The following is a 22,281-nucleotide window of genomic DNA, read 5'->3' on the forward strand; positions in this document are numbered from 1 at the left end:
TTATAGAAAAAGCGTCGTCATCATTGGACCAATCTTCAGTTCATATTATCTTACATCCAGACAGTTTATTCTCATAGTCGTATTGTGGAAGAAGATGAAGAGAATGAAGTTCACAAACCAACTATCCTTATTGTGGGTACACATAAGGGTAAGCTTGGCTGGACTGAAGAAGAACAAAATGATGAGGTTAATACTTCCATTATTAAAATTAATAAATACATTTCTGTTCTAAAAGCTAATGTAAAGAAACTAGCTACTAGAGTACTGTATCGAATACATTCATATCAAAAGTTCTTATATGAATGTATTCTATACAATATTCTAATAGGACTTGAAGTATTTAGATATTATTTAAAAGAAATGACAGTTTTACCCCATGTGTTCATTTATTTAAATTGTTTACAACCAGACAAAGAAGGCCTTTAAAAAGATTCGAGATGCACTTAAACAGAAAGAGTTTATAAAACATGTGTTCCACGTATATTTTGCCGTTGAAAACAGCCGAGAAGCTACAGATAAGAGCTTTAGTGATCTCAAACAAGTTATTGATCAGCTTATGACTGCTTTAGAGAAAAAAGTTCCTTTAAAGTGGATGCGTTTTCGATGTGATCTACAAGATCTAAGGAGAAAAAAACATTTTTCTTTGTGTCCAGTTAAAGAGGTAAATTTAATTGGCATCATTCCTCAGTGTTTTGGTTTCAAAATAGAAATTTTTATTTTTTATTTATTTATTCAATTTTCTGCCATATACAATACAAAGAAAACAAAACAATTATAAAAGGAGGAAAGGAAAGACCAAACAGGTGCTAAACACCTATGCTAGTTGGTCAACCCAGAACATACAGAGCACAGAAAGAAAGAAATAAATAAAAAAAATAATATTACGTTTTACAATTAAAGCATCTACAAAATATTTTGGAAATAGTAGTATTTAAAAAAGTATAAACAAAAGACTCTACCCACTATTATATATAACTACAGTACTATATAATAATATTGAATATATTTTTGTCATATTTTCATCTTCACTACTCTAAATCTGAATGGTAAAATAATGTTAATGTAATATAATATAAAATATATAATCCTATCCATGCTGTTATGGTTTCCTATCTGAAAAAATCATGAGTATTTTTTATGGAATATTTGCATTGCAACACTAACAATGCATTCTGTGAGAAAAATTGCAGTTACGTTTCCCCCATCCTGAGAGTGATGTTTTCCTTCAGGTCCAAAATTATGCAGTACATGTTTTCAAGTAAATTTCAAAACATTTCAGGCTGTAAAGGACAAAACTAATGTTGGAAATGTATACCTACCTTTGGTTTCATATTTTTGATATTTTATTTGTATTTATCTGAATAGTAAACAATTTTGTCTTTAGCTCAAAATGATGGCAAGTAAGAATGGTATTGCAGATGAAAAACAACAATCCTTTCTTCTTAACTTTTTGTACGATCTTGGTGAAATTGTTTACATGCCTGACAACAAGTTATTAAGAGATAAAGCAGTGTTAGATCCGATGCGGCTAGTGGAAATTGTCACTGCTTTCGTAACAGTCATTACACCAAAATTTCCAGTAAGTAGGTTAATAAAAATGTTAATTCAGTGTTCCTTGGGGAATTAATTAGACAGATACCGTATAGTTTAACATTTAGTGGTATATTGTATATGGGTTGAAACATGTAATTGCATCTCCAATTCTGCTGTTCGATAACTTAATTAACAAAAAATTATAATAAATATGGCTAATTGGTGTGTTTTTTTTAGCCGGCCTTGTATATTGATGCCTTTCAAAAGGTTGACAAGGGCATACTAGAGGAAGACTTGTTGCGGGAATTATGGAAAGTGCGTAAAGTTGACAAAGGAAAGAATTTTAAGTTCCTTGTAGCACTGATGATTCAATTAGGTTTCATTTGTAAAAGGAAGACAACTAGCAGCCAAGATTTTGGAAGAACATCTACAGTAGGTTTTGTTCAGTTTATATATCTGTTCTAACATGTTATGTTTTGCATAAGATTATGTGAACAAAATTATTTTTGATACATAATTCGTGAAATTTTACATAAAATATTTGTAGGGTTCAGATATTTTTAACATGTACAATAAATGATCTTTAGTTTTCATTAAAAGAAATCTAAATGGCATTTAACAAATCAACAATTTCAGAAATCTGTTGGAAAGCGATCATTTTTTGTGCCACTACGCCTTGCTTTCAAGACATCAACTGAAGTGAAAGCAGTGCCTGATGAATTTCCAGCTATCAGTATCTATTACGACTTTAAGGGATATCTGCCAGATGTGTTGTTTCCATACATGATTATTGATTTCATCAACAAATTTCAAAAGAAAGGAGTTGACCCAAAACTGTCATATAATCATGCTGAACTTTACTTCGACCAAGATCATGTTGTTACTTTATCTCTAGTCAAAGTTGTCACTACTGAAGATGAGCGAAAGTTTTTGTTAAAGGTACAGTGTCGTACAATCTCTTGTGAATTTTCAATAAATATTACCAACTTATTTTGAATTGATAGAAGTTGATTAGTCAAACACAAAACAATGCTGAAACCCGCTACAAATTACCATTTAGTTTGCAACACTGATTACAATCCTAACCTATCTTTTACTTATTTTTGTTGTTAAATATTATTCAAGGTATATTTATTCAAACAAAGAAATCATACAGGCAGCCAAAGTACAATTTTACAGATATAAAAACTTTAAAATCAATGTACATTATACACTAATAAAATATTAAAAAACACGTAAAAACTAGAAAAAAACATTAACAGCATAAATATATATTTGAGTCAGAGTTGATTCTACACTTACATAGTAATTCAAATTCAGATATCATAATATCAACTACTTTTGTTTTTCCCAGGTGACTATTAAAAGAACAAATGCACCTAATGAAACAAGTAATAAGGAACCTTCATCTGAAGCATGTAAAAAGGTATGTTATCACTAAGACTTTTTTATAAATGTTATTGCTAGATATTAACATTTTTATAATTAAACTTTAAAATTGATGTGTAGTGTAATCAAAGTAGAGGTTAACAATTATTGTCATTAACTTCATTGTATTTGACCTTATAATTCTGTAAATTTGTAATTTCAATTATAGAAAAACACATGATGCTTTGACGACACAAATATCCCCGAAATGTCCAACTATCAAAAAATTATCGACAAGAGATATCTTTTTCACACATAAATTAAAACACTTAGAAATAGAAGACATAAAACCATTTTAACTTTTTTTTTAAACTATAATATTGTAAATGTGAGTGAATAAATGTGTGCAGCGGATTCAAAAGGTAATAAAGTTTTTGTTATTGATTGTGTCTTAATTTGGTATTTGTAGTTGGCTTTATTTATGTTTTTAGGAATCAATATTCAATGTATATTTTAGGTTTTGTTAACGATCCAGAAGTCATTTGAACCTTCTAAAGATGGTGGTAGAAGAGGGATTCAATATGAGAGATGCATACTTTGTGATGTATGTAGTGATACATCAGAAAAGAAGCACATTCAAAATCTTGAAGATTTCCAGTATGAGAATTTGCCATGCTTCAAAACTGGCAAGTCTGTTACGATGGATGCTAAACGTTACAAGCGGCTATTTGGAGGTAAGAGTAATAACAGAGACATAAGGTTAGGAAGAGATTGAAGCAATAAATTATACTAAAATTAGATACATTACCTTGAACAACATACAAGTATATCTTTTTAAAAACTAACACTATCTTGTTTATATTGAAATGGATTCTATGAATAGTATTGGTACAGTATATTATAATTTATTGTATATCTTAAATCCTGTTGAACCAAACTTTTAGAACATAATATTGTGGCTATTAATGTTAAATTTAACTGAGGCTAAATAACTATAAAAACAGTACTATGGGCAGATTTAGACTTCCAAGAAGTGAGTGGCTTATATTGATTAATTATCTCCTGTACAGTACCATGTTGGCTGTATGATCAGTCTCGTGGTTAGTGTTCAATTTTACTTTTTTACAAACGTCCAAGATGATGGAGAGTTACTGCAATCTGTCAATATTCTTAAATAAAAGTCTTGACCTATAGTCTGATTGGCAAACACTAGACTTTATTGTTTTCATAATCTAGCCATCATTATTATTCAGATTTTTAAAATTAACAATTCAGTTATCATCAAATAAAAAAAATGGCCAATGATCCCATAGTTTTACAACTCGTTTTGCAATGCAGATCTGTTTATTTCTTGAAATGTTGTGTAGAATATCGGTTATATTTTGTTTAAAAAACCTAGTACTTTTGGATCATTGTACCTTACTTTCTTCCACCTTCTTAGACTGTACACATGGCCATGATTATGAAAATGAAATTATTATTATTATTTATTATTATTCCACGAATATAAAAACATTCATTATTGGTTTTATATAACATCTAAGTAGATTCATGCATTTCATTTAAATTGTCATCTTAATAGGATTGTCCACTGAGTAGAGGTTGGCAGTAGTGGTAAAACATATATTGCCCTTGCTTTGCAGGAAAGTGTCTGCTTACCAAAAGAGAAGCTCTACTGTATTATACATGAAATGAATTAATATGCTTGCTGGATTAATTGCCATTTGAAGTCATTGCATTAATTGATTTAAACAAATTTTAATTTATAGATAATTATTTATCACAAAAGAAAACAGTTATTGATTTTTTATTTCTTAGCCTTATATGGCATGGTTGGTTTTTATACAATAAAATTATATTTTATCAGATGAGAATATTCCATCTGCTATTACTGCTCATGGTACAGATGTTCAGGAAGTGTACGCTAAGGCATTGACTGAGGGATCTGCCAAAATCAATCTTGGAATGCTTAAAGTGATTGGGCCAGAAGGAGTAGGTAAAACTTGCCTAATCAATGCATTTCTTGGAAAAGAGTAAGTACTAGTTAAAGTACAGTGAAATGAACTATGAAATATGCGAGTTAACTATTAAAGAAATATGATTCATTTTAATAACCAATTCCCTAATATCGCAGCCTTAAAAGTAACTCAAGTTCATAAATGCTTTCAAATAATTTTCACTTCAAATTTAACTCCAAGCATAATGTTTACAGCACTTAAAAGTGACCCAAGTTCATTATTGGATTCAACTGATTTTCACTTCAGATTTAACCCCATACATGATGTTACAGATGGAATAGCAGTGATAAGAACTGTAAGCACAACATGGACAGAAGATTATGATGATAGTGGTAAACATAAATTAATTTAGCTTTTCATCCCTCTGGTAGTGAATTATGATAAACTATTGAAAGATAAACTGGAGATCAATACCACTACTGACACACAGTAGTATATTGTTGGATACTATGTTAATGTTGATATGAACAGTTGTGTAACTGGCTAATTTCTGCATGATTTTTTTTTTATATTATACATATTAAATATTGTTACTCCTGATCTTTTCTGATGCATTCAGGATTGTAATTTATGCAATTTACATTATCAAGTAGTTTGAAAGTGGTAACCTAATAATCAACTATTATTCATTTAAATCAAACGTAAAACCTAGAGAAATAAATAACTTTGTTTTGTTATTTTCAGGTAATCCCTCAAAACAGTTTACAAAATGTGTCGCTGACAAAATGAGAACAATAACTGAAAAAGTATGTTAACAACATTTTATTAAAAACATTAAAATAATACAAAAGGCATTTATACTATTTTTTATTTTAAAGATATCAATCTAGTCCACTGGACTTACTTAATAAAGTAAGTCCAGTAGACTAGATTGACATCTTTCCCAAAAAAAAAAAAAAATACACTACCTAGATGAATGGGAATATTCATATCCGCATTTATACTATAATATATACTATATTTATTACTATATTATTACTAGCCAAAACTGAGGGCTTTGTTTTCTTAATGATAAATGATTCAAAACTAATGTAGTTTGGAAGGTAAATATATTTATAAGGTTTGTTTTCATTGTATGTAGGCTGTCCAGAGACCACCTACAGATGATGATGAGTCTGAAAATGTTGAGGGCTACGATAATGATAGTGATGACAACTACAGCATTGAGGATGATAATGACAACCACAGCGATGATGATGATGACAACCACAGCAATGATGATCATGACAAACAGAGAAATGGTAATGATTAGTTTTTGTAACTTTTAAAATTCTGTTTTTTTAAACAATAATATTAAGAATTATGTAATATTACATAGCCTATGTAAATACGTGAACATGATTGGTTGAAACTGCATCACATGACTACCCATAACAAAAAGTCTTAGTAGATATAGCTCTATATCTATTAGCCATTATAAGTTATCGCCTTAATAGATATAGCTCTATTACCTATTAAGGTACCTACTAATAAGTAGATTTTAGGCAGATTTTAGATAGGTCCTAATAGGTTTTACCTCATTAGCATAATTCAAAACCCCCACTAATAGTATTAGATAGATTTTTCACTATTTTTAATCTGTGAGTAACACAGTTGTATACATCTATCTATTGTCTACTTATAATAGCTATACAATGGGCTACCAGCAACCTATTAAATATTAATCAACTATCTATTTTATATAGCTGGGAAGTAGTCATTTCATCGTTGACTCATTGAGTTAAAATCCTTAGTAGGCGAGATAAAAAGGTCTACTAAAAAACTATTAGGGCTACTAAAAATAGAGCTATTTCTACTTAAGCCAACTTAAATCTACTCATTTTTTTTGCTAAATCATATATATCCTCAAGTATGATGATATTGACTGAGTAATTTTCGCGTAATTATCGTGTCCCTGTCATTAAACATATAAAATCCAGCAAATTCTCGAGTACGATGATATTGACTGTGTAATTTTCGTGTGCCAATACTCGCGTTTGGCGATAAATAAACAAAAGTACTGAGACTTGAACTCGCGACGATTTGTCCATACAAGACAACTTTTTACACGCCGCGCTACGCAACTTGCTTGAAGAAATTAAACTAAACTATTTAAACTATGCTTACATAGCGCCCTCATTTGTTATTAATCCTCCCTAGATGTGATGAAAGACTGTTTGTGATTGGTTAATACTCACAGTAGTAACTCAGTACGTGCGGCACGCTAAACATCCGGTGATTCAGCTCCTCCTCCTTGAAGAAGAATTATTATTTATTCGGCCTACCTGATAATAATATTATTATTAGCCTAGCCTAGCATGGCTAAAGCGCCTAGGCCTAGCCTAATACAGTAAAAGGCCTAGCTGGCAAGGCTAGAAAGGCAGCGATACCATTACAAATATTCGACAAGCAACTGGAACTCATCTAGGCTAATTCTGCTTTTTCCAACGATTCCACGTCTTGTAGAGATGTTCCCATTAATTAATCAAAATCATGCAAGCTAAATTAAATGGTCTAATTTTTTGGTCTAAATTAGTACATATCTCTCCAAAAATATACTTTGATCGCGAAACCAGTCATAACATTCAATCGCGGTGGAACTTCATTTTGTACATTTCTTAATCTTAATCTTTTTCAGTTTACTTTAATATTTAGTTTTTGTTTTTTAAGAATTTAATTTAAAAGAGATACAATAAAGTTCAGTTCAGTTCAGTGTATTCCAAAAGCAATAGTATAAAAAAAATATTTTCCAAACGTGAACAAGTTTTTTTTTTCATACACGAAAAAGGTACTATCGAACAACCGTTGAATAGTGCGTACTATTGCACGCCATGTGCGTACTATTGCACGCCATGCGACCCACAATCGTCCAATCAAATGACAGGAATTTATTTAGGTGTTATATATGACTATATAATGATGATAGTGATGACAACTATGATAATGAGATTACTACAATGGTGTTTTTTGCTTTTTGCATGTGGAGTATTACAAACAAAAATTTTTTTTTTGCTACAGATACTGGTATTTCTATTGATACAAAAAAGCAGTTAGATAATAATGTAATACAGGATATCGAAGACAAAAAGGAGGAAACATATAAAGACACGTTCAACATCTGGGATCATGGTGGACAATTGATATATCATGGTATACATCGGGTAAGTAATGATATATGTATTTGTTTATTTATTATACATGGTATTCATCAACATAATAATAACGTTTTTTTTATATGCAGACATTGCTCAAATAGTTTCTACACAAAGGCGCTCTAAGAAGTTTAAAATAGTTCACTACAAAACATATTCTACAGTATGTTGGCCAGTTTAACTATAGCTCCTTTAAAAAAAAAACCCCCTTAATGCCGTTTTCCGTTAGACCACCTCTGGACCTAGTAAAATTGCGGTAATATTACCGTCACGGTCGTAAGCCTGATCTTTGTGAAAGAGTCCATGATATAACGCCTGCTTACGCAGCTAAGCATTACAACAAATTAATTAAATTCAGAACATTTTCCTTGAGAAAAGACTGGCAATTATTTTAGGCCTATTAGTATTAAATTATTAGATTACTATATATCAATATATATATTTGTTTAGGTTAGTGTGTCAATAATACAATGGAAGAAATACGGCCAATAATATTAATAAAGTAATGTTGGTCCAAAGATTATTTAAAATGCTGTAACGTAAGCCTGACAATTCACTATATACAGTATTTACAGTAAATCCTATTATTTCTGTTTTTAACTGATTCTAGTTTTCTGAGGTGAGTTATTGTATATTTCTGCACAAATGTTGTTTTAAATGATTTTGTACCACTACTATTGTACTATTACCATTACAGTATTTGGTAGAAACAGTAATAAAAATAAAAAATAAATAAAACATTTTATATAAAGTTCTTAGTTATAGATAACTTAAAAAATAATATTTGTCTAAATATCAGAAAGTACAGTATATTACTTGCTTTTTGCAGATGTTCATGACATTGGAAGCACTTTACATTATTGTATTTGATCTCAGTAAAGACCTTGAGGATCCTGCTATTGTCATTGATGCAAATGGAGTAAGTATTTGTAGGCCATGTAAAGTAATATTTTGAGGGACCTTAATAGCAGTTAACCCACTGGGCTAAACTGGAAGATGGTTGAAATTGAATTGGTGGTGAAACAAGTCTTTTTGAAAAGGAAAAAGAACATATTCTATACATTGCAAATACTTTGGCTGTTGAAAGATATTGTTTCATACATTCCAGAAAAGCTTCAATTTTAACTGTGGATAAAATCATTAAATTGTGTGATAGTTATAGAATTTTTTTTTTTTTAGGATAAACGTGAACATCATTGGTCCAATCTCCAGTTCATACTATCTTACATCCTGTCAGTTTATTCTCATAGTCGTATTTTGGAAGAAGATGAGGAGAATGAAGTTCACAAACCAACTATCCTTATTGTGGGTACACATAAGGGTAAGCTTGGTAAGACTGAAAAAGAACAAAATGCTGAGGTTAATACTTACATTATTAAAATTAGCAATTAATCAAGTATACATTTCTGTTCTAAAGATAATGTAAAGTAGCTACTAGAGTACTGTAAAGAATACATTCATTTAAAAAGTTCTTATATGAATGTATTCTTTACAGTATTCTAATAGGACTTGAAGTATTTAGATATTATTTAAAAGAAATGACAGTTTTTACCCCATGTGTTCATTTATTTAAATTGTTTACAACCAGACAAAGAAGGCCTTTAAAAAGATTCGAGATGCACTTAAACAGAAAGAGTTTATAAAACATGTGTACAACGTATATTTTGCCGTTGAAAACAGCCGAGAAACTACAGATAAGAGCTTTAGTGATCTCAAACAAGTTATTGATCAGTTTATGACTGCTTTAAAGAAAGAAGTTCCTTTAAAGTGGATGCGTTTTCGATGTGATCTACATGATCTAAGGCGAAAAAAGCATTTTTCTTTGTGTCCAGTTGAAGAGGTAAATTTAATTGGCATCATTCCTCAATGTTTTGGTTTCAGAATATTGTCATATTTTCATCTTCACTGCTCTAAATCTGAATGGTAAAATAATGTTAATGTAATAATAATGGAAATGTATACCTACCTTTGGTTTCATATTTTATATATTTTATTTGTATTTATCTGAATAGTAAACAATTTTTTCTTTAGCTCAAAATGCTGGCAAGTAAGAATGGTATTGCAGATGAAAAACAACAATCCTTTCTTCTTAACTTTTTGTACGATCTTGGTGAAATTGTTTACAGGCCTGACAACAAATTATTGAAAGATAAAGCGGTGTTGGATCCGATGCAGCTTGTTGAAATTGTTACTACATTTGTGACGGTCGTTCCTCCAGAATTTCCAGTAAGTATTCTCATGAAAATGTTAATGCAGTGTTCTGTGAGGAAATAATAGAGGTACATGTGAATTCCTATAGGTGCTGTATTATCAAAAGCAATATCTGACAGTTTCATTAGTTGAACATTGAGGGGTATATTGTATATTAGATGTAAACCATGTTATTGCATCTACAAGTCTTTATACATGTGCATCCTTTCAGATTCTAAATTGTTTGATAACTTAATAAACACAAAATTCTAAGTATGGCTAATTGGTGGTGTTTTTTAGCCGGCCATGTATATCGATGCATTTGATAAACTTGACAAAGGCATACTGGAAGAAAAGTTGTTGCGAAAATTATGGAAAAAGCGTGAAGTTATTGACGGAAGGAATTTTGAGTTTCTTGTAGCACTGATGATTCAATTAGGTTTTATTTGTGAAAGGAAGACAACCAGCAGCCAAGATGTGGAAAGTACATCTACAGTAGGTTTTGTTCAGTTATCTTTTCTAACATGTTTTGCATGCAAGATTGTGTAAAAAAAAATTGTTTTGGTATGATACATAATTGGTGAAATTTTACAAAAATTTCAAAATATTTGTAAGGTTATGACATATTTTGGTTAAACATCCTACTGAAAGATGTTTTTATCATATACAGGAAATGATCTTTACTTATTAAAAGAAATCTAAATGGGATTTTATAAATCAACAATTTCAGGAATCTGTTGGAAAGCGATCATTCTTTGTGCCACTACGCCTTGCTTTCAAGACATCAAGTGAAGTGAAACCAGTGCCTGATGATCCACAATCTATCAGTATCTACTACGACTTTAAGGGATATCTGCCAGATGTATTGTTTCCATATATGATTATTGATTTCCTCAACAAATTTCAAAAGAAAGGTGTTGACCCAATACTCTTGTATAACCATGCTGAACTTTACTTCGATCAAGATCATAATGTGACCTTATCTCTTGTGAAATTTGTGACTATGGAGGATGAAAGAAAGTTCTTGTTAAAGGTACTGTATCATATAATTTGTTGTGAATAAATCATAATTTAATCTAAGCATAAACTGAAATTCAAATATCAAAGCATCACTTTTCTTCTTTTTTCCAGGTGACTATTAAAAGAACTCCTGCTTGTAATGAAACAAGTAATGATGAACCCTCTTCTGAAGCATGTCAAGAGGTTTGTTATCATTTCATATATCCAAGGGCGGATCTAAATTTTCAAGGTGCCCTTTTTTAGAGGTTCAATATTTTAATCCTGTGACATATTTGTGTGTTTGTTTGTATACACATTGGCAAAATAGTAGAAATTTCCCACGATGTGGGAGTCAATGCTGGAGAGTCCATTTGGATAATTTTTTTTTCCCTTCGACCACCCTCGTAAAATATTTTTGAAATAAATAAATAAAATCAAATATCAATTTCCGGTGGATGATCAGAAGCAACATGAGGTGATATCTCTAGTAAAACAGATCGTTTCACATACTACAGAAGACGCATTTCAAACTTTTTGTGCAGTATTTTCGACATTGCTTCTCAAGATGCCTCGTAAGGAGAGGGGAGAATATGTAAACAAGCTAAACATTGTGTCAAACTTGATAGCTGTATTTTACTTAATATTAATAATGATTATCAGCTAAACACTTTTTTTTTATTTTCTTAAGGTTTCATAAAGCTTAAATACATGAATTTCGATCTAAGTGTAGCCTTGCTATGAGGATGTGTAGACCTAGAAGCTAGGGTAGATAGATAGCGTGTCGGCGTCGTGCACCCATCTTGATAAAACATACAGAATTCCATATGTTGTGTTGACCACACATTGTGGGGAATATGCCTATTAAGTCTAATACTTGAGACGATCTCTTAAATTCAATTAAATCTCTTAAATTCAAAATCAAAAAAATATCGACAGATATGATTTATCTAACAAAAACAAAAATTTTCGACCCCTCTCTAACAATTTTCCAGCATGGAGGGAAAACAAACAAACAAATTTGTTAGGGCCTTAATAGCATTTATAATGATCGTATCAGGAGTACCGTTATCGGAGACTTTCCCTGACCTTCTCATTTTATATATTGTAATTCCCGGGTGATTGTTTTGCTGTTTGCTAGTGCGCTAAGTCATTTCCGGAAAACTAAAGGTGCCATATATCATGAATTTTTAGGGGTGTCCTTGAACAAAATTAAATTATTAATAATTAAATTCAAATATCAAAGCATCACTTTTCTTCTTTTCAGGTGACTATTAAAAGAACTCCTGCTTGTAATGAAACAAGTAATGATGAACCCTCTTCTGAAGCATGTCAAGAGGTTTGTTATCATTTCATATATCCAAGGGCGGATCTAAATTTTCAAGGTGCCCTTTTTTAGAGGTTCAATATTTTAATCGTGTGACATATGTGGCAAATTCCCTTTACCATGTCTCTGACCTTTAAGAGGGAGTGTGGCCTAAAATGGTTCAAATACTTAGGCTCGGAAGTGCCCTTTTCTTCTGGGAGGTAAACATTTGAGGCATGTACCATTTTGATAGTGATAATTCAGATTTGTATTTTAGATAGTTATTCTATTTCTTATTGGTTTAATTATCTCTTTTATTGTATTGTACATTTTAAGAATTTGTGCTGCTTATTCAAAAGTTGCTACATTGTGTGTTTTTATTGTCATATTGTATTTGTAGGTTTTGTTAACAATCCAGAAGTCATTTGAACCTTCTAAAGATGGTGGTAGAAGAGGCATTCAATATGAGAGATGCATACTTTGTGGTGTATGTAGTAATAATACATCAGAAAAGAAGCACATTCAAAATCTTGATGACTTCCAATACGAGAGGTTGACATGCACCAAAACTGGCAAGTCTGTTACGATGGATGTTACACGTTACCAGCGGCTATTTGGAGGTAAGAGTAATATAGATACAAGTTTATTTTCATTTATTTATTTGACCAAAAATACAATAAACTGAATGACCAATATGATTATTATGTAATGTAATTACTAGCAGAATCATTATTGATAATCTATACATTGTTACAACATGCTGCTATTAGCTGTGATATCTTCATTCTTCTTACCAGTAGTAGTACTAGTAGAATCATTATTGATAATATATACATTGTTACAACATGCTGCTATTAGCTGTGATATCTTCATTCCTCTTACCAGTAGTAGTACTATCAGAATCATTATTGATAATCTATACATTGTTACAACATGCTGCTATTAGCTGTGATATCTTCTTTCCTCTTACCAGTAGTAGTACTATCAGAATAATTATTGATAATCTATACATTGTTACAACATGCTGCTATTAGCTGTGATATCTTCTTTCCTCTTACCAGTAGTAGTACTATCAGAATCATTATTGATAATCTATACATTGTTACAACATGCTGCTATTAGCTGTGATATCTTCATTCCTCTTACCAGTAGTAGTACTAGTAGAATCATTATTGATAATCTATACATTAGTTAAAATATTAAAATATTAACAATCTATTTGTTAATGTCAAGATAGTTAAAATTAAAAAATGTGAATGTTGGAGGTTCAATATTATAAAACTATTTAGTTTTTTTATTTGACAAGAGTTTAATATGTTGGCTGTTAAGTTTAAATCTCATTAGGATGCAACACAAGAATGTAGGCACAACATACTGTAATTAATTTGACCAATGACAAGTGAATAAGCTCAGATGAGCTGTGCATTGCATCTTTGTGTGCATCCATGAGATACTTTACTGGACCCAATGGTGTCCACTTACAGGAGGTTCAACTAATATTTTTTATTTTATTTGCAGATGAAACAGAAAGAAAAAGAAGAAATTCAGATGAAGGTAATTGATTGAAATAAGTAGATAAATTTTGCAAAATGTTGTACTTTTATGGACTCAATGATATTTAATTATAATAAAGTATTGCCTTTGTTAATGCTGTGCTGCCCTCAATGACGATTGTTTGGATCTCTAGGATGCAACACAAGAACGTAGGCACAACAATAGTAATTTGACCAATGACAAGTGAAGGATTGAATAAGCTGAGATGAGCTGTTGCTTGTTGTAGATTACTTGCATGGCAATTTCATCTTTGTGTCTCAAGTGATTATAGTTAAACATCGTATGCAGTGCTCCTCCCCTCCCTTAGCAAACACTCAATTGATACTATCAGCTGAATCTGTCATAAGTAGGCACTTCTATAAGCAGATACTTTTCTGGACCCAAGGATGTCCACTTACAGAAGGTTCAACTAGTGTAATATTTTTTATTTTATTTGCAGATGAAATTGGGCCAACGGGAAGAAAAAGAAGAAAACCAGACCAAGGTGATGGAAATATTATATATCAGATAAATAGATTATTTAAACAAAATTTAAATTGTACCTATGTTTGTAGATCGTAATCTATTGTTCGTAACCTACTACTGCGATGTATTGTTATTATAATTATCAACGCATCGATCGTAGGGTGGTTTGTAGGGTTAATAAAGATATAGTATGATTAATAATATTTATTAATAATTAATTCCGAGTAATTTACAACTTGGTCCTCCGTCAGTCAAAATTGACTCATTAATTTTGCACACCTTGTTACCTCACAAAAAACATCGTAGGGTTGTCTATGAAATGCATTTTTTCCGACCTTATCAATTTACTAATGTCAAGATATTTAGAATAAAAAAATGTTAATATTATAAATATATATATATATAATATTATAAACCTATTTTTTTTTATTTGAGAAGAGTTTAATATGTTGGCTGTTAAGTTTGTAACTCTCTAGGATGCAACACAAGAATGTAGGCACAACAAGTAATTTGACCAATGACAAGTGAATAAGCTCAGATGAGCTGTGCATTGCATCTTTGTGTGCATCCATGAGATACTTTACTTTAACCCAATGGTGTCCACTTACAGGATGTTCAACTAATATTTTTTATTTTATTTGCAGATGAAACAGAAAGAAAAAGAAGAAATTCCGATCAAGGTAATTGATTGAAATAAGTAGATAAGTTTTGCAAAATGTTGTACCTTTTTTATGGACTCAATGATATTTAATTATAATAAAGTATTTGCCTTTGTTAATGCTGTGCTGCCCTCAATGACGATTATTTGGATCTCTAGGATGCAACACAAGAACGTAAGCACAACAATAGTAATTTGACCAATGACAAGTGAAGGATTGCATAAGCTCAGATGAGCTGTCGCTTGTTGTAGATTACTCGCATGGCAATTTCATCTTTTTGTCTCAAGTGATTATAGTTAAACATTGTATGCAGTGCTCCTCCCCTCTTTTAACAAACACTTAATTGATACTATCAGCTGAATCTGTCATAAGTAGGCACTTTTATAAGCAGATACTTTTCTGGACCCAAGGGTGTCCACTTACAGAAAGTTCACCTAGTGTAATATTTTTCATTTTATTTGCAGATGAAATTGGAAAGGGAAGAAAAAGAAGAAAAACAGACCAAGGTGATTGAAATATTATATATAAGATAAATAGATTATTTAAAAAAAAATGTAAATTGTACCTATGTTTTACTTTTATGGACTCAATGATAATTAACTAGTATTATAACATGGGTTCAAGGATGTACAGTGGCCAATCAGATGCGCTGAAATGAATCCCATGGCGCTCTTTATTTTTTCACTATCATGCATTGAAGGGGAAAAAGTTCCCAGCAAAAAAGCATAACACCACTGCATGTAAATCATATGGCAGAGTATTACCGATTGTGCTAGGCATTGTACCATTTTCTAGGCTAGGCGGTAATTTGGTCAGCAAGCAAAGTGGTGATTGCTGCTCCCTAGGCCTAGATGGTGATTTGGTTGCCGAGCAGAGTGGTGATTGCCGTAATCGCTGTAATTTAAGTTGGTGATAATGATGATGATAATATACTCTCTCTAAATTTAGGATCATACAACGAAGACAAAGAATATAATGTGGATTATTATGATAAAATAAAACTAGACTTTTTTCATTATTGATCTCAATTGCTGTTCAATTTGTATAATTGAATTTTTATATTTATTATTTATTTATTTATTTCCTTTATTGCATCAAGTAAACAGTGATGAAGTTGACATAAATATAATAATGGATAATGGATAATGAATTGTACATATTGTTGATATTCTATACTGATAATTAAATTTGATTTGATTTTGAATAGAAAACAATAATGATCACTGTCAAATGAATGTCCTGCAATTTTTTTTGCAGACAATTTCCGAGACCTAAAAGCTGGTCTCAGTGGGTGCTTTGATGGTGAAAGATACCATTGGATAAGGTTCCTACTATTTGATCAATTGGATGTCAGTGCAATTACAAATCCACAGTTCAATGGACATGACTTACTCAATGCACTTGAAGCCAAAGGTTTCATCTCACCAACCAATGTTAACTTGCTGTTAGAGATTACAAATACATCTGAAATCCAACAGGCCAAAGATCTTGTATCAAAGTATATGAGAGACAATAACATTCAAAATAGTCATTCTGATGATAGAATCAAGTTGTCACCTTACAGAAAGCGACTGTTTAAGGCCCTGAATCAAGTTGACCCAGATGCATTACATAATGTTACTGCTTACTATGACTTAACAAAATATAACTTCTCCAATGTATGGGATGCAGTTCTCCATCTGGAGATTGATAAACAGTTAGTAGATGATTTAGACAAAATAAATCGGTTTGCTAAACGTCTTAGCACAACAGCAAGTAACATACTACTTGGTATGCATTTCTATTGTATTAAGCTATTTGTAATATTATTGAATCTTTCATTTTTAAACAGTTTAAGTAATTATCATATTTATGATGCTATAAATCTACTGAATTTATTACAGTGGAAAATATTGTGTTTTATCAATTTATATTTATTATTCATAATCTTAAAACAACAATTACAATTTCCACAATAATCATGATTGATACTGTTTTTCATTTGTATAGATCTCTCAGAGGATGATGAAGACTTAGTCACAGACTTAGCCTAATGATGCAATAAACGTGGACATTCTATTCATACAAATGTTAGACGGCGTTTAAGTGTTGAAAACTGGTACCGGTACAATCTACCTGTTAACTCTTTTATCTGCCAATTGAGTAGTGATTTGGTTGCGATGTTAGCGTGTCATACCTCAATGTACAATAGTGTAGGTACCTTGGTATCCCAGAATTAAAACACACTAGTTATTGTCTGTGGTGTTTTCTTTCCAAAAAAAATTGCTGTCCCCTTATAATAGGATTAAATCAACCATTTGGCACTCTCAAATGTGTCCCTGTCCCTTTAATAGGGTTACATCAACCATTTGGCACTCTCAAATGTGTCCCTGTCCCTTTAATAGGATTAAATCAACCATTTGGCACTCTCAAATGTGTCCCTGTCCCTTTAATAGGATTAAATCAACCATTTGGCACTCTCAAACGTGTCCCTGTTCCTTTAATAGGGTTGCCCCCTGATTAGGAGTTTGCTGTAGTGTTAAAACATATATTTCCCCTCGTTTTATGAGAAAGTGTCCCCTGAATGGGGGTGTCATAAAGAAGGGGTTTACTCCAGTAGTAAAGAGGAGGGATGGGTCCCCTTAATAGGGGTGTCTTAAAGAAGGGGTTTACTCCAGTAGTAAAGAGGAGGGGTGTGTCCCTTTAATAGGGGTGTCTTAAAGAAGGGGTTTACTCCAGTAGTAAAGAGGAGAGGTGTGTCCCCTTAATGAATGTTAGTAACAAAAGAAAGACAGCAAAACAAAATAACAATACTGGAATATTACAAAAAATAACAGTATTATACGATTTCAGTGTACTAAATGGTACATGAATGTTAGTAAGAAAAAAGAAAAAACAAAACAAAATAACAATACTGGAATATTACAAAAAATAACAGTAGGCCTACAAGCATGTGGGTATAAAACATTGCTACTGTTCCTGTTGCAGGCATTACATATTGCTATATTTAGAGATAAGACCATTTTAACCGGTTTTATATTTTGTTGTGCGTTTATATTAGAGTATCTAGGTTGAGATTACAAGAAATTGATTTAAGTAAGAAGAATATGTGCTACCCCAGACCATAAACAAATAATGGATTAATAAATGAGTTGTAGATTATAATTAGGATGTCTTGAGGAACAAAATATCTCAACTTAAATATTATATGACTATTTATTTTCTTACATTTTGGACATAAACTATCAATAGTATATTTGCATGAAAAAAAATTATCAAACAAGCCTTTATCATTTATTACATTCTCTCCAATTAAGAGATACAATTTTGTTTAAAATGTTTCTTCTGTTTTGAAAAATAATCCAAAGGTCAAAGTCACATTCCACTCTTGATTCCCTCTTTTATAAAAAAAAAAATTATTTCCCCTCAAGGAATTCAGCCTTGCTTGTCAAATGAAACAACAACATTGATTTCAGGATTTTTGTAAAATAAAGTCTTTTACAAATTTCAGTTTTTTAACCGTTCCAAATTCTATTATTGATTTTATAAAAAGATTAAAAAGAAAATTAGACTGTTTAGTTTGCCTCAATGCTTAAATCTAATGAATTGTTTATACTGTTACATTTTTCTGTACAGTACTAAATACATTTTTAAATTTTGAACATGAATGAATTTTATTAAATGAAATGTTTTATATTTTGATTTGTTTTCACTTTTAATTCAATTTTGTAAATTAAAGCTCAATTCAGTATGTTGCTATGTTTTCATGTTTTTCATATTTTTTAATAAATACTAACGAATGAAAAACATATTTGTTTATTTGTAAGGATAGTGTTTTTTGAAGGTTGAGATTTTAACATCGAAGAGATCATTATATCAAAATGTACGTGCTTAGCTATTGTTAAAAATTCATTGTAAATAGAGGAATAACAATATATCCATTTCACCAATCCAGAGAGTAATAAAGTTCTTCGATATTATTACACAGCGGTGATAAACGTTACGCAGACAAAAATGGTGATTGCGCCCTCTATATAAAAAATAAAGTTTAATCACCTCATCAACAAACAAACCACTCACATGTTTAATATATCCTTGTCCTTGAAGAATGTCAAACACAAGTAAGTTTTTGTTTGTTTCATTATTATCATACCATATCATATACGGAATTCTTTATACTGTATTGTTTTAATGGCAGGTCTTTCTTCTTTTAATTCTTTGGATCTTATATTCGTATCCTAGGCTAGGCCTAATACTCGAGTCTAGTCTATTGCTAGTTAGTAGGCCTAGCTAGGCTAGTAGTACTAGGCCTAGTTCTTTAGTAGTAGTAGTAGTAGGCCTAGCTAGGCGCAGCCTACTACTAGCTGGAGCAGGCCCTACCTCTAGCCATGCTCTAGCTAACAAAGGCCTACTACTAGCCTAGGCTTTTAACCCTAGCTAGGCCTACTACTTCTATAGTACTATATTAGGCCTAGTAGTAGGCAGGGAGGGAGTCTCTGCAACTTTTACTTGCTGTTACTAGAAATAGAATAGAACAGACATCAACTGCAAAATTGTGATTGGTCCTCAGACGAACGTAAACACATGATGAGGATGTTCATGCTCGACTCATTGAGGAGATCAGGGTTAACATTTTTTTAAAACCTATACAAAAAAGTAGAAAAAAAAATTGACAAGCAGAGAGTCGACCCTGCAACCCCTGCCTCTGGGGCTATACCCTCATCAATACACCAAGCCATCCAGCTCGTTGATCGAATCGGGTTTTACTTTGTATATGAATGGAGAAAAAATATATTATATGTAAGCTTTTTGACAAACCTATCAGAACTGAGTTGACGTCGTTTCTATACTTGTGTCACCACATAACAAACAGGCCTTCCTGGGGTTTCCCTGATCTCACAACAAGAATTCAAACATGGTGTTGTGGTCTTTTATTTTCAGAAAACACAGTCTTTTGTTTTCATGATGCATCAAACAACTACAATGCACTGTAAAGTTTAACCATGCCGAAACTTTCCCTCTTACCATTCTACCCGTCAAAGGATGCTTTTGACGGGTTCTATAACCAGGTTTTGCCAGAGTCTAATCGATCTAATCACATTACATATCAAAAGCATAGGCCGCGCGACCTTACAAGTGTCAATAAATCACTGTGGAAATGTGTCAGATCAAATTCCTCAATCATGGTCAAATGAAGTGACTGAATGTTTGAAAATGTGTTTTTCTATAAAATAATAATAATACCATGTGTTTAACTATGAATAAAAAGAAAAAGTGATATATCTGCAATTTCAAATCGTTAAAATTGATTAATTCTACACGAAGTTAGAATTTGTTGAAAAATCACGATTTCCAGGCTGTGGAGAAAATCGAGCCAGAGAGACACGCGAGGTCTTGGCGTATGAATATTTTACAGTGCAGTGATTTGTTTTTGAATTATCATGTAATATTAATAATAAAATGTCTTTAAAAACAATACTGTATGTAGTTTTGAATACCTTTGCCTTTATTTAAGATGTATTAAAATATAAAATCGAACATTTAATTTTGTTTACAGTAATATACATTACTACTTTATTGTAGCGTAGGTATTATGTTCGTACGAAAACAAAACAATTTCGTCATCATAAACAACAAGCGAGGGGTCGCAACAAAACACGTGTGATGTGGGCTTTCCATGTATTTTGAAAATAACGCCGAAGAAAGCCAAGATGAGGCGCGAAGCATTCATATAAAAAAAATATATTTTAGGCCGGGCCTAGTAGTGGTATTATGTCATGGAAATCACTCGCTCGAGTATGTAAATAAAACCTTATTTAACACATTTGTTACAGTTAATCCGATATTTAGCCTAGGAGTTCCACGTATGGACTGCCATGTATCTCCGTTAGATTTTCGTAGGCTACGATATGATGGATTAAAATAGTACTTAATTACAATCGACCTTAGCCTAGCAAGGCCGGCCAAGCCTATACCGATCGTGAGAAGTCGTTTCGTCCTATATATATATATTATAATATGTTATTATATGATATGATTTTGTTACTTTATATTTGCTTCAGTTCTATTTTGTTGAGTGTTTTGGTTGCTGCCTTTTTTTAATGTTCAGTAAAAAAGTTCACAGGAAATACCTAGATAGTTTATGCTTAATAATCCATTTAGCACTTAATGGGGTCACATGCTGAGTAAAGTCATTAAGGCTGTCACTATCAAGGACAGACAAAACCTGGTTCAAAAGTTGGAAATTTGGTAAGAGGGAAAGTTTCCTCATGGTAATGCGTAAAAAACTACTGAACTTTTCTATTTAATACTGAAATTTATTTTAACAATTTGAGAACTTGCAATGCACATGAGTATGACAGTAGACCTATCTAATTTATAGGTCCATGGTATGATAAAGAAATTGGTACACTATTTAAAAAGTGTAATAAGGGATCATCTTTCTTGATTGACTTGGTACTGTACACTATGCACTGTAGCTGCCGTGAGTACAGTACATGCCATATCTGAATTTCCTCAACTCAGAGGATGAATGCCACTATACATTTATGATACAGTATTTGTCACAATTGTGTGCATTAACTAAATTATTACATTATCAGATTTGTGATAGTATGTGTACTGACAAGTATCTGTCATCTATTATCAGGATATCAATTGTCTGGTAAAATTGTCAACTAGATGTTGTCTTATGATTACCTCATCCTTTGGAAGGAACATAAAGTTGTGAACAACCTAAATACACATTTTATATGTCAAGTAGGATAATTGTAGGTGCTGTACTATGGCTACTGTAAGTCTGATTTTAGTTTCCAGCTTCACCGTCAAAAATTATTTTTCTTTTTTGTTTTTATTGACATTAATTTATTGTGCCTTAAAAGTTTAATTAGTTTAAAAGAATATTAGTATTTCTAATCTACAGTATACTACAAAGGATTGTGTTGTTTTGTGTGTTAGATTGTGCACATAAGGCATGTGCATTGTTACCTCACAAAATAAAACTGATGGGAAATTTAATTTCATTATGCAATTATTTTGTCTTAATTAGTCAGTAAAACATTTTTTCATGGCTTAGACTTAGA

General features: G+C 31.5%; 1 protein-coding gene across 1 annotated transcript in view; it reads left to right on the forward strand.

The window, feature by feature from the left end:
* Window positions 1-277: 277 nt before the first annotated feature.
* LOC144838082 (uncharacterized) overlaps window positions 278-22,281 on the forward strand; it is a 48,800-nt gene continuing 26,796 nt past the window's right edge. The window contains exons 1-23 of the mRNA XM_078693441.1: window positions 278-661; window positions 1,385-1,579; window positions 1,771-1,965; window positions 2,170-2,472; window positions 2,888-2,959; window positions 3,419-3,635; window positions 4,769-4,934; window positions 5,166-5,251; window positions 5,604-5,665; window positions 6,001-6,160; window positions 7,917-8,059; window positions 8,880-8,969; window positions 9,230-9,409; window positions 9,639-9,890; window positions 10,082-10,276; window positions 10,541-10,735; window positions 10,971-11,273; window positions 12,504-12,575; window positions 12,943-13,162; window positions 14,061-14,096; window positions 14,536-14,580; window positions 15,206-15,241; window positions 15,685-15,726. Of these exons, the coding sequence (XP_078549567.1) occupies window positions 557-661; window positions 1,385-1,579; window positions 1,771-1,965; window positions 2,170-2,472; window positions 2,888-2,959; window positions 3,419-3,635; window positions 4,769-4,934; window positions 5,166-5,251; window positions 5,604-5,665; window positions 6,001-6,160; window positions 7,917-8,059; window positions 8,880-8,969; window positions 9,230-9,409; window positions 9,639-9,890; window positions 10,082-10,276; window positions 10,541-10,735; window positions 10,971-11,273; window positions 12,504-12,575; window positions 12,943-13,162; window positions 14,061-14,096; window positions 14,536-14,580; window positions 15,206-15,241; window positions 15,685-15,726 (3,370 nt within the window). The 5' untranslated portion in view covers window positions 278-556. The remainder of the gene's footprint in view (window positions 662-1,384; window positions 1,580-1,770; window positions 1,966-2,169; window positions 2,473-2,887; window positions 2,960-3,418; window positions 3,636-4,768; window positions 4,935-5,165; window positions 5,252-5,603; window positions 5,666-6,000; window positions 6,161-7,916; window positions 8,060-8,879; window positions 8,970-9,229; window positions 9,410-9,638; window positions 9,891-10,081; window positions 10,277-10,540; window positions 10,736-10,970; window positions 11,274-12,503; window positions 12,576-12,942; window positions 13,163-14,060; window positions 14,097-14,535; window positions 14,581-15,205; window positions 15,242-15,684; window positions 15,727-22,281) is intronic.

The sequence above is a fragment of the Antedon bifida genome, chromosome 3 (genome assembly GCF_963402885.1).
Source record: "Antedon bifida chromosome 3, ecAntBifi1.1, whole genome shotgun sequence".
Classification (NCBI taxonomy): Eukaryota; Metazoa; Echinodermata; class Crinoidea; order Comatulida; family Antedonidae; genus Antedon; species Antedon bifida.